Source organism: Colias croceus, chromosome 11 (assembly GCF_905220415.1).
Source record: "Colias croceus chromosome 11, ilColCroc2.1".
NCBI lineage: Eukaryota > Metazoa > Arthropoda > Insecta > Lepidoptera > Pieridae > Colias > Colias croceus.
In genome coordinates, this window is record NC_059547.1 from 8548925 (window position 1) to 8564452 (window position 15528).

At 34.4% G+C, this 15528-nt stretch overlaps 1 protein-coding gene across 3 annotated transcripts; it reads left to right on the forward strand.

Annotated features, from left to right (window-relative positions):
- Positions 1-291: 291 nt before the first annotated feature.
- LOC123695304 lies at positions 292-15415 on the forward strand. Of its 3 annotated transcripts, none has more exons than XM_045641102.1 (16): positions 292-497; positions 568-688; positions 816-945; positions 1394-1693; positions 2057-2198; positions 2489-2630; positions 2933-3067; positions 3365-3465; positions 4022-4110; positions 4704-4822; positions 5046-5157; positions 5459-5605; positions 6035-6138; positions 6391-6495; positions 8592-8800; positions 14070-15415. In XM_045641102.1, coding segments are annotated over exons 1-16 (2109 nt in total). In that variant the 5' UTR covers positions 292-495; the 3' UTR covers positions 14221-15415. The 3 variants fall into 3 exon arrangements, with proteins under 3 accessions (XP_045497058.1, XP_045497059.1, XP_045497060.1); XM_045641103.1 differs by having other exon boundaries at positions 8592-8822; positions 14070-14227; XM_045641104.1 differs by having other exon boundaries at positions 8592-8804; positions 14070-14227.
- Positions 15416-15528: the final 113 nt, after the last annotated feature.

Below are 15528 nucleotides of genomic sequence, written 5' to 3' on the forward strand. Positions count from 1 at the left end.
TACAGCGCCATCTGTCGTGCAATAGCAAATGTTAATTTAGGCTATTGTCCTATAGATGGCGCAAAGAAAATTTAAAAATATTGTATAAATTGTAATTTTACTTAAAATAAGAATAACTCCGATTCCGACTTCTTTATTAAATGTTTTATAAAAATTCAAATGTTTGTATACAATTATTGTTCACACTGTTATATTCTTTAGGATACATTAGTTGAATTTCAATTGGATAGGTAGGTACTTAACACAGAACAGGTACTTAACTATTCAAACGTCAAAATTGAAAATCCTCGTTTCTCGATCTGTCACAAGTCACAACTTTCAATGTTTATCATTTAGTAAAAACTTTATTCAAAATAAATTACACAAAGTTAATTCTTAATTTGCTGGCTACCCTCAAGCCTTAATCACTTTTCAATCCATACCTCCTCATCACACTGCAAACGTACTTGCACTTTTTGAGACTCGAGAACAGCTGAAAGTTAAAACTTCAAAACCATGTTCGTATTGAAAAGTTGCTTTCACATAATTTTAAGTTTACAATATTTAAAAAATGCTGACTGATTTTAGGAGTTTTGTTGACCTGGCTACGTTAGCAATGCATCGACGGCAGGAAATGGAGGCGAGGATTCAAGTTTTTCTTGAAAAATGTGATCACGCCATACATGATATAAACAAATTAAAAGTTCAGGTAATTTGAATATTCTGTGAAAGTAGGTAACTCATTAAATATTCGTTTTGATTTGAGACACGAATTCCTATTTTTATTTTAAACTTTAATTAATCCAGTCTTATCTGATCAACACTTTTTATTTAAGGCACAAGGTTTTGTGGAGCAATTAAATTGTGAACCATCAGAACTAAAGGAGCGCTTTTTGAATTGTATGCAACATCTGGACGAATACACGTATCTCATTACTGACTTTAACCTTGCTGTTGGAAAATTAGGTGTGTTTTTGCTACAATATACAATTGTTTTATTATTATAATTATCATCTATACAAAAGTAAAATTCAAGTAAAAGAACTTTATGTCAATACTAGCCGCGCCGCGCGGTTTCACCCGCGTGGGACTTACTCCTGTTGGTCTTAGCATGATGATATAATATAGCCCATAGTCTTACTCGACAAATGGGCAATCTAACACTGAAAGAATTTTTCAAATCGGACCAGTAGTTCCCGAGATTAGCGCGTTCAAACGAACAAACTTTTCAGCTTTATAATTAGTATTAGTTTTTTAGTGTTAGTATAGATTGTTCAAGCAATATCTTGAGTCTTGACTTCTAATTGTTCTGTATAATCTACCATACTTATCATACTATTTTCTACACTAATTCCAAACCCTCAACACCAATTTATACATAATATATTAAATTATGCGTACATCTTCATTATAGATGAAACTAGCAGTACAGATCTAACGCCAGTACTTGACACAAGTAAGAAGTTACTACCATCACCTGCAACATTCAACCTCATGGATACATTGAGTGAACCCACTCCATCCACATCCACAGCCTGCCCTAACCTTTGTCCTGTCGAGAAACCGAAAAAGAAAAAGAAACCAAAAGACGAGGATCTCTTGATATCCTTTTCTAGTGTCTCTTGCTCTACAGAAAGTGTTCCTATCGGTAATGATAGTGTGGAGAAGGAAGTACTTAAAGTACAGACTGATTTGGAGAATACTAAGTTAGATGGTGAGTGTTGTCTAAAAAGTTTTTTTTTAAGTTAAACCAATCAAGCAAAGAGCAACCAATGCAATGGCATAAAAATTTATGGAGAATGTCAAATTTCAGTTCAAATTCGGAAGTCAATTATGGAGAATTTATAAATTATATTAATCAAATTTAAATATTTAAAAGACTATAAAATAACAAAAAACTACCTTTTCTCTTTTTCTTTGATACCATTTCTCTGATAATGTAATTTATACACATGATTTATTGTTTTATTTCTGTGCACATTCAACCTTCTAAAATAGAACAGAAAAGAATCATCATCAATTTATGAAACTTCTCTAGAACACTTGCATATTTTTAATTTCTCTTAAATGTCTACAGAATCAGCGACAAATGCAATAGATAGTTGCAATTTACCAGCACAAACGCTACTACAAGTTGATGAGGTGTACCAAGGGTCTATAGTTCATATTGACGGACTAACCCTATGGGTAATAACTGGTAGCATTGACGATGTTTACAAGTAAGTTTACTTCCCTATATAATATAACATTTTTGTGTCACGCTTTTTTATGTTTAACTCTGTTAAATTGGCTTGGCTGATTCTTATAAAATTGAATGTGCATATTGGATACGTCTGAAAATCGTACATCTATTTTTCATACTCCTAAGTGATAAGGGAAAGGCAGAACAACGTTTGCTGGGAATAGTATAATATAAATATAGAAATTAGAAACTATTCTTTGGTTATTTTTATAAATTTAGTCATTAAAAAAGTGTATATTCAAAACTATTTCAACTCTTCATTTTTAGCCTAATGACAGACATGACTGAATACTATAAAGTGAACAAAGTGGAACTTAGTTTAGAGCAAATAAAGTCATTAATATATTGTGCTGTATATGAAGAGAAGACGGAGGCTTTCTACCGAGGACTCTTTATAAGAATTTCAGAGGTGAGAGGAATAAAAAATTAAATTGTCATTAATACAAAATATGAATATTAACCTATATCCTTATTTATTTTTCTCTTTTTTAATCATAATGACATAATATGGTTCATTGGTTCAAACTTCGCAATTGATAATAAATGGACTCCAGAAACATGAACTTTAATTTTTTATTTTTATTTGTATCTAATATTTTTTTTCTTTTTGCAAATATTTATTATTTACCATCCACATAACAATGATTTAATTTTATTTAATTTTATTTTTTCGCAAACATTTAATTACATTTATATGTTGTAATGTACCAGGATGACACAAACATAGCGGAGGTGTATCTAGTGGACACGGGCGAGACGAGGCTTGTGCCGATATGTTCATTGCAGCCGTTGCTATCGTTATTCTGTGACAAACCACCTATGGCTCGGTGCTGCCATCTAGCGGGGGTAATATTTTATTTTATGTTTTGTGATGTTTGGTTAATTCAAAATTAAGCTGGTGCTTTGCTATTAAATAATTAAATACATATGTCTAATTATTACGATTCATACTTTTTAAGAACGATTTTTGATTCATAATTTATGAGATCTCTTTAAACATTTTTTAAATATTGAAAATATTTAAAAAAATCTTGAAATAGAGCGTTTATTTTTGTCACTTTTCGTATCAAAATGTAATCTACTAAATATAATATTCGTAAGAAGATAATTTTTCATTATTTTATGCAAGTTTATTTTCAACAGGTAGACCTTTTGGATTGCAATAATCAGGAGTTATTAAAAAGACAAGAAGTATTCATGGAGGTCTTCATCGGGCAAGCATGCAGCATCGTAATTGATGATAAGTAAGTTAAATAAAAAAAATAAAAAATAAAATAAAATTTATTAGCAACTTCATATATAACATTACAATATTGCTCTGCCTTCTAAAGTAGGTAATTACCTGTATCTCAGAAGGCAGTGCCTTCCCTTACAAATTCCATATTACATTATATTTGGCAAGTTAACAAAATAAATTTTAGTGACTAATGATGAAAGAATACAAAGTACTTAAATGATTAAGAAAATAAAAATAAAATATACGATTTGGCCGATGGATAGTGTGTGTGTGTGTGTGTGTGTGTGTGTGTGTGTGTGTGTGTGTGTGTGTGTGTGCTTGTGTGTACCTATGTTTGCGTGAGTGTGCATGAGTGAGTGTATGTGAATATAATTTTGTAATATAATTTTTAGTACAAAAAACATGGTCAGTCATTTATTTCTATTAGATAAAAAAAATCTTATTACAAGATACATTTCAATTTACGCGTTTCTTTTGTATATTTTATCATTAGTTCTTTATTAGAAAAAATGTTGATTACTTAAAACAATTTATTATTTATTTGAATATTTCCATTTTTATAGCACTTCGGAATCGCTAGGCGTGTATGTGGTGTTACAATCAAAGAATACATTGAATGATTTGGTTGTTGAAAATGGATTTGCAGTTAAAAGTAAGTACTTTTCACTTTGATTCAAAGCGACGAATAATAATATACATAATACATATTATAAATACGAAAGTAACTCTGCCTGTCTGTCTGTTACTCAATCACGCCTAAACTACTGAACCAATTTTCATGAAATTTGGTATGGAGATATTTTGATACCCGAGAAAGGACATAGGCTACTTTTTGTCCCGGGAAAATGACGCAATCCCAGAAATTCTACGGGAACGGGAACTATGCGGGTGTTTCTTTGACTGCGCGGGCGAAGCCGCGGGCGGAAACCTAGTAATATATATGATTGCAAACATAATACATATAAAAATAAAAAAATTGGTTGTCTGTAAAGTCGGTTTACTGACGATAGTTGAACGTGACGATTGTCCTTCTTTGTCGCTCATTCCGCGCTCTCGCTTGCACTGGAACGCCTCAGAGCGAGGTAACGCCGCATGAGTCATGTTTTTTCGGGCGTGCAGCCGGCTCTATCGAATTATAAGACGTTGTCACGTCAAAAAATGAAAGGAACTCTGATAATCCCAAATTATTTTGAGTAAACACTTGCAATCAAGGGCAACATTATATATTATATTATGTTATTACAGTAGAGAACAGCACAACAAAAAATACAGATCCTTCCAAAGCCGCTGCAGATATTATGTCAGACGCTGACTTGGACATAACACAGTGTCCGGAATATGAAGACCCTGTTGAAGCTGTAACGGTAAGTCGTTTTTAAAAATTGTGAGGCAATAAAATATTCTTATAAATAAATATTAATAAAATTTAAAAATAAGCATATAGCAATGGCTGACAATCAAATTTGTCTTTTTTGAAAAATATACTCGACTTCTTTTTTTTTCTAAAATTCACTGTATCGAATGCTAGAAAAAAATATTGCTACAGTTTTAAGATTTTTCCTATATTTTTTTTTTTTTATATGTCAGGGCTACCATAATCGAGACGAAGCTGATATATGCGCGCATTACAAGGGGGGAACGGAAAAGACTTGCTTCAAAGGTGCTAGATGCAAAAAGCGACATGTCCAGAAACATCCTGGTGAGATAAACATTTTGGTTATGCACAAAATTGATTTTTTCATGTGAAGCTTAAAGTTCTGTTACAGATCGGCATAACTACTCTGTATACTTTTCCAAAATAGTTTTTAAGCTATTGCATAGCTTCTATCGCGGGCCTTGAGCGCGGGGACCGAATCGAGAAATTCCGTAACGGAAAAACCTCACGCTCCCCACTCCGACGGGCTCGGAGGTGTGGCTTGAAGGCATGCTATGCAATAGCTTTACCGCGGCAGTCCCCGAGTGCCACACGTCTTTTTTACGTATATATTTTCTATGTACAGATGGCTGGACACTGGACCGCGTGGCCGTAGCGGGCAAGGTGCGGGCGCTAGCGCTGCCGGCGCCGGGCACGTGGCTGCGCGTGCGCGTCACGTGGGTCGTGCACTACGACCACTTCTACGTGCACCTGCCCACTGACACCCGACCCGGTGCGTGTACAGTGTGGTGTGTATGTACAGACAGGTGGACGCTGGATCGCGTGGCCGTAGCGGGCCCTTGCCCGCTGGATCACCGTACGAAACAGTAAAATTCGCATACTACTATTGCACGCCGATTTTGGTATGGTGCCTTCTCCGGTGCGAGCGTGCTCTGCGTGCTAATGCGTGCCGAAGTTCACTCGACTCCCACATTAACGTACGTAGTATGTTTTACTCTGACTACCCGCACTTATTTTCGTTTTTTTTTTTCAGGGTTCCCGGTTTTTGTCATGATTAAAATTAATAAATCTGTTGTCTTAGTAGAGTCATTATTATAAAATTGATTTCATACGTAATATTAGAGACCTGAAAAATAAAATGCTCTAAGAATTGAGAACATCATCATCAAAAATAAAGAAACAATAATTCTCCTAATTACAGAATCATTGCCGAATTTCGGAGTAGTGTTGCCTCCGACGACTCTGGATGCCCTAGTGCGGGATATGAACAGTCCGGCTACTAAACTGGCGTATAAACCTCTGAAGGTACTTTTTATCTTATATATTGTAAAATGATTTAGTGGCACTCCTACTAGTAGTGGAGTAGTTTACTTTTAATATTTTTTATTTTATTGTGTCTCAAAAAATAAAATAAAAATCACTTAATACATTCAAACGTTTACTTATTAATAATGAAAAAGTTACATTATTTTGAGTGACTTAAGTTATTTTTCTTTTCTTTTGCCAATTAAAAATCTGTTGCAAAAAATTTGTCCCCTATAATTCATTTTGTTACAGACTACGCCAGCTCCGGGCGAGCTAGTGGCAGCTCTATATCCATTAGACGACCACTGGTATCGCGCCAGAGTCATATCCGCCACACGAACGGATCAATGTGTACAGGTAAAGTTTACTTTCTCATATCAATTCTCATTTCAGTGCTATTAAACATAATATATACTTAATAAATCTTTAAATATCGGTTATTTTCCCTCACAGTGGACGACATCTAATATAGTCCTCACTCTTAAAAGCGGCGAAGCTAGAGATATACAAAACTACAGACTTATTTCGCTGTTATCTATATTTGCAAATGTTTTTAATTGTTGATTACCCACATTTAACATACCACTTAAAGGCCGACTTAATACCTGCACAACATGTTATTCGTGGCGGGATGTCTACCTTAACTAATCTGGTCACTCACACTGATGACACAATATACAGATACATACAGTAAGGAAACTTCATACAAAATGTTCGAAATGGCTCCCCCACCATCAAGCGTGTTTACGAGGGTATTGAGGGGGATCGATAGTAGCGGGTGACACATCCACAGATTTTGAATATAGTATGGAAAAAAGTTTAAAGTGATGTCAATTCACATTAAATAAATATCGATTGTTTCAGTTTGTAGCCCTTTCAATAAATATATTTGTAAATACCGTTTCTGACTACAAGTTAAAAAGAGACTATTTTTTAATTTCTATAGATATGGCAGTATGAGTTTTAAATTATGTTGACATATTTTCTATCAAAATGATAGCTACAAATAGTACCTATTAGGAGTCCAGTCTGTTTAAAGATCGCATCTATTTTTTACGCAATCTAGAAGAGCACGAAAATCTAAAAAAATGGAAACCTTAAAAAATCTTGTTTAAATTTATGTGCATAATTACGTAAATATTAGGGAAGAAAAAGATGATATTATAATTATTATTGTATTTTTATCGATACGTGACTTTACCACTTTGTCAAGCACTAAGCCTGTCAAACTATTTTCTTTTTCATCCTAAAACAAAAAGGTTATATAAAAGGAGGTTCTATGCTCGTATAATAATAATTTTAATTTATTTTTGCATATTTTGTGTTTTTTAATTTAATTTAATTTATCGTTTTAAAAATAATTTAGTAGGTATACCTACATACAAGTATTGTAAATTCTGGTTTAAAATAATTATTGAATATGTATAATACAAATATCAAGCATTATAAATCATTTAGGTACATTAAATAGCCTTCGGCGTCCATAACAAAACAAGATTTCGAAATATAGCACTGATAAAAACGTATTTACTTTTACAAGCTGTATTAATTCGGATTGTTTCTTCTTGTAAATTCATATTTAGGCTACACCATTTTTGTATTTTAACGGGTTTTAATCTCAAAATTATGACTAAATCAACAGTGAAAAAAAGCAAACAGAAATATACAGGCCGAATTGATAACCTCCTCCTTTATTTTTGAAGTCGGTTAAATACCAAAAAGTAACAGCCCTATAGCTATACGTCACAATTTCATCGCAGGGGCTTAGTTTCCTAACTGTATGTACGTAGTATATATCTGTCAACTGTGCTGATGATTTGTGTGATATTGTTGATAGAGATCAAGAATATATTATATGGATTTTAGCAAGGCATTCGATAAGGTGGATCATTCGCTGCTGTTTAGAAAGTTGTCAAGGATTGGTATTAATGGTCTAATGTTAAAGTGGTTTACAAATTACTTAGGCAATAGATCGACAAAAGTTACGGTTTATGGTTATGAATCGCAGCCATTTGTAGCTACTTCGGGTGTTCCCCAGGGCTCGCACTTGGAGCCTATTCTGTTTTTTATTTTTATTAATGATTTGTCCTATGAAATTAATTACTCAAAATTTATATAACTATTCGCGGATGACCTTAAAATATTCAAAATATAAATAACGCAGAGGATGCTAAATTTTTTCAAGATTATCTAAATCGAATTTCGGAATGGATAGTATCTAATAAGCTACCGTTAAATATAAATAAATGCAAATTTATAAAATTTTCCAAAAAGTTACAACCACAGTCATCTTGGTATTCCATAAATAATATCATCCTTGAAGATAACTTTTGTTTTACATTTTTGAATTGTGAAATTTCACCAAAATTAGTTAAGTTGTTGAATAACGAGAAAGCACGGCTTCTACTTTAAAAAAACAGTAGGTGGGATTGAAACGTACTTGTCCCCCGCAGGTGATGTACTTAGACTACGGCACCGTGGTGTGGGTGAAGGAGGACGCGGTGCGCGTGCTCGAGCCGCGCTTCGTGGCGCTCCCCGCGCAGGCGGTGCGCTGCATGCTGGCCGGCGTGGCCGTGCGCTCCGCCGCGCCCGCCGCGCTCAGCGCCGCGCGCCACGCGCTCTCCGCGCTGCTGCTCGACCGCACGCTCGACGCGCACGTGCTGTGGGTGACTGTATACAGTGTGGTGTGACGCGCCCGCCGGCATTTTATAAAACATTCATTCAAATTAACACCTTATTTCCTAGCAGTAACGTTCAAAATCCCATGTGTGCTCGTTAGAAAACTGCTTAACCCTTAAAGCTTTTCTGTCACTTTTTTAGTACATGTACTTATTGCCGTGTAAATCTTGAACGTTCCAAAAAATCTAGAAAATTGACTACGTTGGAGAAAGTACGATAACAATCCTTTATTTTTCTCCTACATGCCAACTATAGAGATCATTTGATTCGTGTGCTAGGTGACTGTTGAATTTAGGGATTTCCGGAATTAGTGATGGTTTGTGTTTCTGGTCAATAATAGCATTTATGAAATAGTTTCCGTGTTTGATTTCTATTGATTTAACTTTCAGGTGAGATAAACTGTTGTTTTGCTCTAAAGATTATGAAATATTCAAATAATTCTATGACAAAACATCCGAAATATAGCTGGTCCGTTTTTTGGGACAGTGCCGTAGATACAGGTAACTAAGAACCATTTGGCATGTCCCAAGAAACGGACGTTGCCATGATTCGTACTTTAATAAAATATCATTTTTATGGGATTTCTTTGCTTTAGAGTCTTTAATTATATGTAGAATTATTTTTAATTAAGTTCAAAATGACGAATATAATCTAAGATCAGTTAAATCTGTTGGGTCTACAATAGAACCGGGAGTTCCTCGACCCCCACATGCATTTCGACTAAATGTCCTAATCATCGGCCAAATATCACTTCACATTTAGAAAAAAACCATTATTATTTGTATTAAATGAAACCAAAGGTTGCTTGACACAAAATAATAAATGTTATTTAACATTCCACCCAACTAAATAGTGTGATTGAGCTCGAGAGGGCTCAATTATCATTTGTTAGGTATTTAGTTAAAATTGAAGAATTTTTTGTTATAAAATATAGTGAAAATACTGTGATACAATAAAACAATAAAATGCTATTTGAAATTGATTTCAATTGTGTTATATTAAGTGAATATTTATTTTTTTCATTCTTATTCTATAACCTGTATGACAGCGTTGTCCGTTTTTTGAGACAGCAATGAAGATGGGGTTCTTGGCAAAGGCCGTTTTAACGGACATCCTGAAAAACCTACTTACAAAAAATTTGTTTTATTTTTTTCTCTACTATAGTATCATCTGTCATTCAAATTTACTGTCATAGATACAAGTCTTTTTGGACAATGTTAAAAATTTATTTCTTTCAGATGCTGGTCTGTACAAACTAACATTATTTTAAATTTAGTGTTTAGTATATTCAATTATAAGCCCTATAAAATATATATTTAGTCTATTTTAATTACATACATAAATTTACTTTATAATATATTCGTTTGTTTCGTGTTAATGTCGATTGTTGCTGATACATCTAGTGATAGCTTTGTGTCACTTAGCACGAATTCTGACAGTGAAGGTAGTTATTTTAGCACAAGCTTTGTCCCTCTTAATGATGCACTTTCCAATGTATTCTCTGATAGCCCAAACACTTTCAACGTAGTACATATTAACGCGCAAAGCATCCCGGCTCACTATTCAGACATGCTTATATCGTTCGAGTCAAGTAACATCCATGCAATCCTAATTTCTGAATCCTGGTTTAAGCCTTGCTTACCCTCGTCCTCCTATTCTCTCCCAGGCTATCATCTTATTCGCAACGACCGCACTGGTAAAACTGGTGGGGGCGTTGCGATTTACCTTCGATCCCACATTCCCTATTCTGTTATATCTCAATCACCCCAGCCTCCTCCTTCCGATGCTACAGAACACCTTATCCTTGAAATCATCCTGACCCATTGTAAAGTACTCCTTGGCGTTTTCTATAGTCCCTCCTTATTAATTGATTATTTTTCCTCTTTAGATTCGATATTCGATAAATTAATTCCTTCATACAAGCATTGCATATTTATGGGAGACTTTAATACATGCCTACTTAAGAAGGATAGCCGTTCTCGTAGATTGTTGTCTATTGTGGACTCGCACAACCTTAGCTTCCTTCCTCTCAACTCCACACATCATGTCCCGAACTGCGTTCCGTCGCTCCTCGACCTTATAATTACATCCTGTCCTGATCTGGTGTATCAACACGGACAGCTCCCTGCTGACGCGTTTTCACATCACGATCTCCTGTACCTGTCCTGTAATATCCGTCCTCCTAAAGAAAAACCTAAATTCATCCTTCGTCGAAATTTCAACGCTGTTGATATAGATGCACTCCAACGTGATGCCCGTAATATTGATTGGTCTCCGCTCTTATCTTCCGCTTGTGTAAATGAAAAAGTGGCCTTTTTTAACAACTGTTTGTCGAATCTCTACGATGTACACGCTCCACTTCGGCGGATTAAAGTAAAACATTTACCTGCTCCATGGCTTTCTGAGGATTTAAAATGTCTTCTCAAAGCTAAGGCTAGAGCCAAGAGCAAGTTTAAGCGGACAAAGTCTGACGAGAGTCGTGAAAGGTACCACAAGATAAGGAATCGTTGTAATACATGTTGTAGAGACGCACAAAGACGATACTTCCATGCTTCTGTAGAGAGTGGTGATCCTCCCATAATATGGAAATTTCTGAAAACGTTGGGGATAGGTAAACAGCGTAATACATCCAACACTGCTTCTTTAAATCTTGAACTACTGAATCAGCATTTTTCGAATACCCCATCCGTTCTTAATATCTTAAATAAGCAACTTACATTAAAATCGGTTTCAGAAACACCTGCACCAAACTATCCACCTTTTGTGTTTAAATGTTTTAGCGAGAATGATGTTAGGCGGGGTGTATTATCCATTGCATCGAATGCTATTGGCAGCGATTGTATTGGCCGTAAAATGATTCTACCCATCCTAGATCTCATAATCCCGGTTATAACTCACATCCTTAACCATTCCCTATCCACTAGTACCTTTCCTAAGTCCTGGAAAGACTCCCATCTTATCCCTTTACCTAAGAAAATAAATCCATCTTCCTTTTCCGATTATCGTCCTATTTCTATCCTGCCTTTCCTATCTAAAATCCTTGAAAAGTTAGTATATGAACAACTGCATAGATTCTTAAACCTACACGATCTCCTTAATCCCTTCCAGTCCGGTTTCCGATCCGGTCATAGTACGGCCACTGCACTTGTTAAAATAACCGATGATATTCGTCATGGAATGGATAATAAAAAGCTCACGGTTCTAACATTATTGGACTTCAGCAATGCATTTAACACTGTCGACTTTGATATACTGCTGAGCATATTAAGTTCTTTAAATATATCGGCTTCAGTAAATGACTGGTTCTACAGTTACTTACATGGGCGTCGTCAGCGTATACGTATAGACGAGGTTGAGTCGTCATGGTGTGATGTTGGTGCTGGTGTCCCGCAAGGCGGAGTCCTGTCTCCGTTGTTATTTTCAATATTTATTAACACTATCTCAAACAGGTTAACGTGCGACTACCACATGTATGCCGACGATCTCCAAATCTATACACAATCTGCCCTTGATGATTTACCCCAGGCAATCGTTTCGGTCAACAAGGACTTGAGCAGCATTGTAACTTGGAGTTCGGATTACGGTCTTCAAGTAAATCCCTTAAAAACTCAAGTTATCATTGTTGGCAGCCCTTCCTTGATTGCAAGGGTTAACTGGGTGAATCTCCCTCCTATTTTAGTCGACGGCACACCTATTCCTTATAGTGAAGCTGTAAGGAACCTTGGAGTGTACTTAGACAACACTCTCTCGTGGAGCTGTCATATTAAGGAGGTATGTAAGAAAGTCTACGCAACTGCTGGTTCACTCCGTCGTTTTCAAAATTTTCTTCCCATCCCTACCAAAATTCTGCTAGCACAATCCCTCCTTTTACCCATACTTGACTACGCCGATGTAAGTTATGTTGATATTTCCGTAGACCAATTAAACAAGCTCGAACGTCTCCAAAATCTTTGTATCCGCTTCATATTTGGTCTGCGGAAATATGACCACGTCTCTGAGTTTCGTTCTCAGCTCAAGTGGCTACCCATTCGATTTCGCCGGGATGCTCATGTGCTGCAACTACTATATCAAGTTTTGTTTAACCCCAAAACACCAAAATATCTCAAGGAAAATTTTGTGTTCAGAGGAGAAAACGGGAACTCTGTCCGCTCATCGGAAATGCTCCGGTTAAGAATGCCAGCTCATCATACAGGCTTTCTGGGTAACTCCTTCACTGTTCGTGCGATTAAATTATGGAATGCACTGCCGGAACCAATCAAGAAGGCGCAATCTTTGAATATTTTTAAAAATATGGTTCGTGATCATTATTTTTCTCAGTTACCCTAGTGTATATATTATGTGTAATATATTATATATTTTATTAGTATATATATTAACTATATTATTTTTATCTCTTCTCATATGCATGTAATCTATTTGTGTGTATGTATATTATTTAATCTCTTAATTTTTTGTGGCTTGTATATTATGCTGTTTTTATTTTATATCATTTTTTATAACTCTTCTTCTTTTTATTTTTGTTCATATATTTATTTATGCTCTGCCCTACTCCTATCCTTTATTTAATTTCTCTCTGTACAACCGGTTGTCTGGAAGAAATCGCTATTTAGCGATAAGGCCGCCGTTTGTTACAATGTATCCTAGATTAAGTCTCAATTTGTAATTTTTAAGAGCAATAAAGTATTAATAAATAAATAAATAAATAAGTATTTTTTAATCAATAACTATCACTAAAATCAATTCAAGTCATATCTGGGTACATTATTTCAGGGCTTGCCGTGTTAAGGGTTAATAGACGCGTAGGCAGTTTACCTCCTGGCAATATTTGAGCATGCATCTTCGCGCAAACGACGCGGTTGGCGCAGTGGTAAAGTAACTGCCTACTGAGCCGACGGTCCCGGGTTCGATCCCCGGTCAGGGCAAATATTTGTCTGATGAATTTAATTATTTGTTCTTGGGTCTGGGTGTTATTATCTATATATGTATTTATTAAATATTATATTTATCGTCGCCTAGTACCCACAACACAAGCCTTAATTGAGCTTACTGTGGGACTAGGTCGATTTGTGTAATAATGTCCTATAATATTTATTTATTTACAAACACTACATAAACAAAGGTTAATTATTATTTAATTATGTACTATTAATTATGAAGTAAGTGGTCCTTCGAGCCGGATTGCAAATTTCTCTTTCGTACCTGCTAATTTTCAATATTGTATTTTACTTATATGAATAATTTTGTTGTTTCAGAGCACGAACCTATGACGAAATCACCGTAGAACTATTCGACGAAAACGGTTACAGCATAGCGGAGACACTAGCACAACAGAAAGTTGTTGAATTACGAGAATTCGAAATGGAAGACGACAAGGGAGTACAACAAAAAATTGTTGTACCATGATTAGTTAATATAGGTAATTGAAAAAATACTCTCAAAAATGTCGATACAAGTAATTTTAATCTAGTGAAAGTTTTTTATAATTATAAATCTTAGGTTGCCGGTATTTAATTAAAATTTAAACTCAATAGAGCTCTAATTGTTGCAATATGCAAATATTTGATTTTCTTATTTTCCCAGTGTAATAAGAAACTCTTTCTTAAATAAGTATTATTTTAAGTGTGAAGTGATAACATTATTGATTGTGTTTGCAATATTTTGTTTCCTTTTTTAATTATTTCTTTTCTGTTTAGTACCACAGTTATTAAATATAGATATACCTATATTGTTATTGCAACGTGAGTGTTGCATGTACAGAAAGTTGGTGCTTTGTTGTTAGTGTAGTTTTCAAATAATAGATAGGTTTAAAATACATAAAATTCTCATTTCTAAATATACTTACTTTTAAAGTGTATGATTGATCAACTCTATTTCATCATTTAATTAATAATTTATTTTCTAACACAGATAATAAATTATTTTGCCTTAATATATATAAATGTTTGCATTGTTCCTATAGATAGCATAATAATTATATTTTTCATTTTTAAATAGTGTTCCTTTTGTTGAAAAAGTAATAGTCTGTGATTCAGATGTTTGTTTAGATTGCTTGTGATACAAGTGTGATTATTGTTAAGAATAACAGTGTGCGATTAAATTTGTGTTAACATTCTATTATTGTTTTAAGTTTAGTTAAGAAGTCAACATTTAGATGTTAGCTTGTTTTGAATATAAATCTCGGTCTTAAATCTAAATTAAGTTTACGGCCATTTTTACCTAGTTTTATTGTTGATGTTTAAATAAGTTTCATTTTAATCGTTAAAATTAAAGCATCGAACAATGAGCCGCGTTTCTTATGGCGATAATTTTTCTTCCGTTTTTATTATTGTTTTGGAAATTTATAACAGTATGTATTTGGATTTTGGACTTTGGACGGCCTTCTTAAATTTTAAAATATCCAGAGTAAGTTTTATATGACTATCATTCATTAAACTATATAAAGATATGTAGGTGAAACGATTGTTCACTTTTTCAAATACTGAAAATACGTTTCGTAAGAAACTTTGACCGCATAATGGTGAAATAGTGATAGAGCTTGTTCTGTACCGATTGTAAAGAGGTTATAAATCTAGAAGAATAAACTATTATTTTTATTGTATATGTATGCTTTTTATTTAAGTTCTTCACCATATTGAATAATATCGAATAAGAGCTCAACCGGAGAACTTGATAGAAGAGTTTATACCTTTTAGTTTCCATGCAATGTTTGTG

What these genes read in the sequence shown, in the direction of transcription:
- LOC123695304 (XM_045641102.1), top strand. An exon ending in GGTGCTGCCATCTAGCGGGG is followed by an intron (nt 3,068 to 3,364) that starts GTAATATTTTAT and finishes TATTTTCAACAG; the next exon opens with GTAGACCTTTTGGATTGCAA. An exon ending in ACCCTGTTGAAGCTGTAACG is followed by an intron (nt 4,823 to 5,045) that starts GTAAGTCGTTTT and finishes TTTATATGTCAG; the next exon opens with GGCTACCATAATCGAGACGA.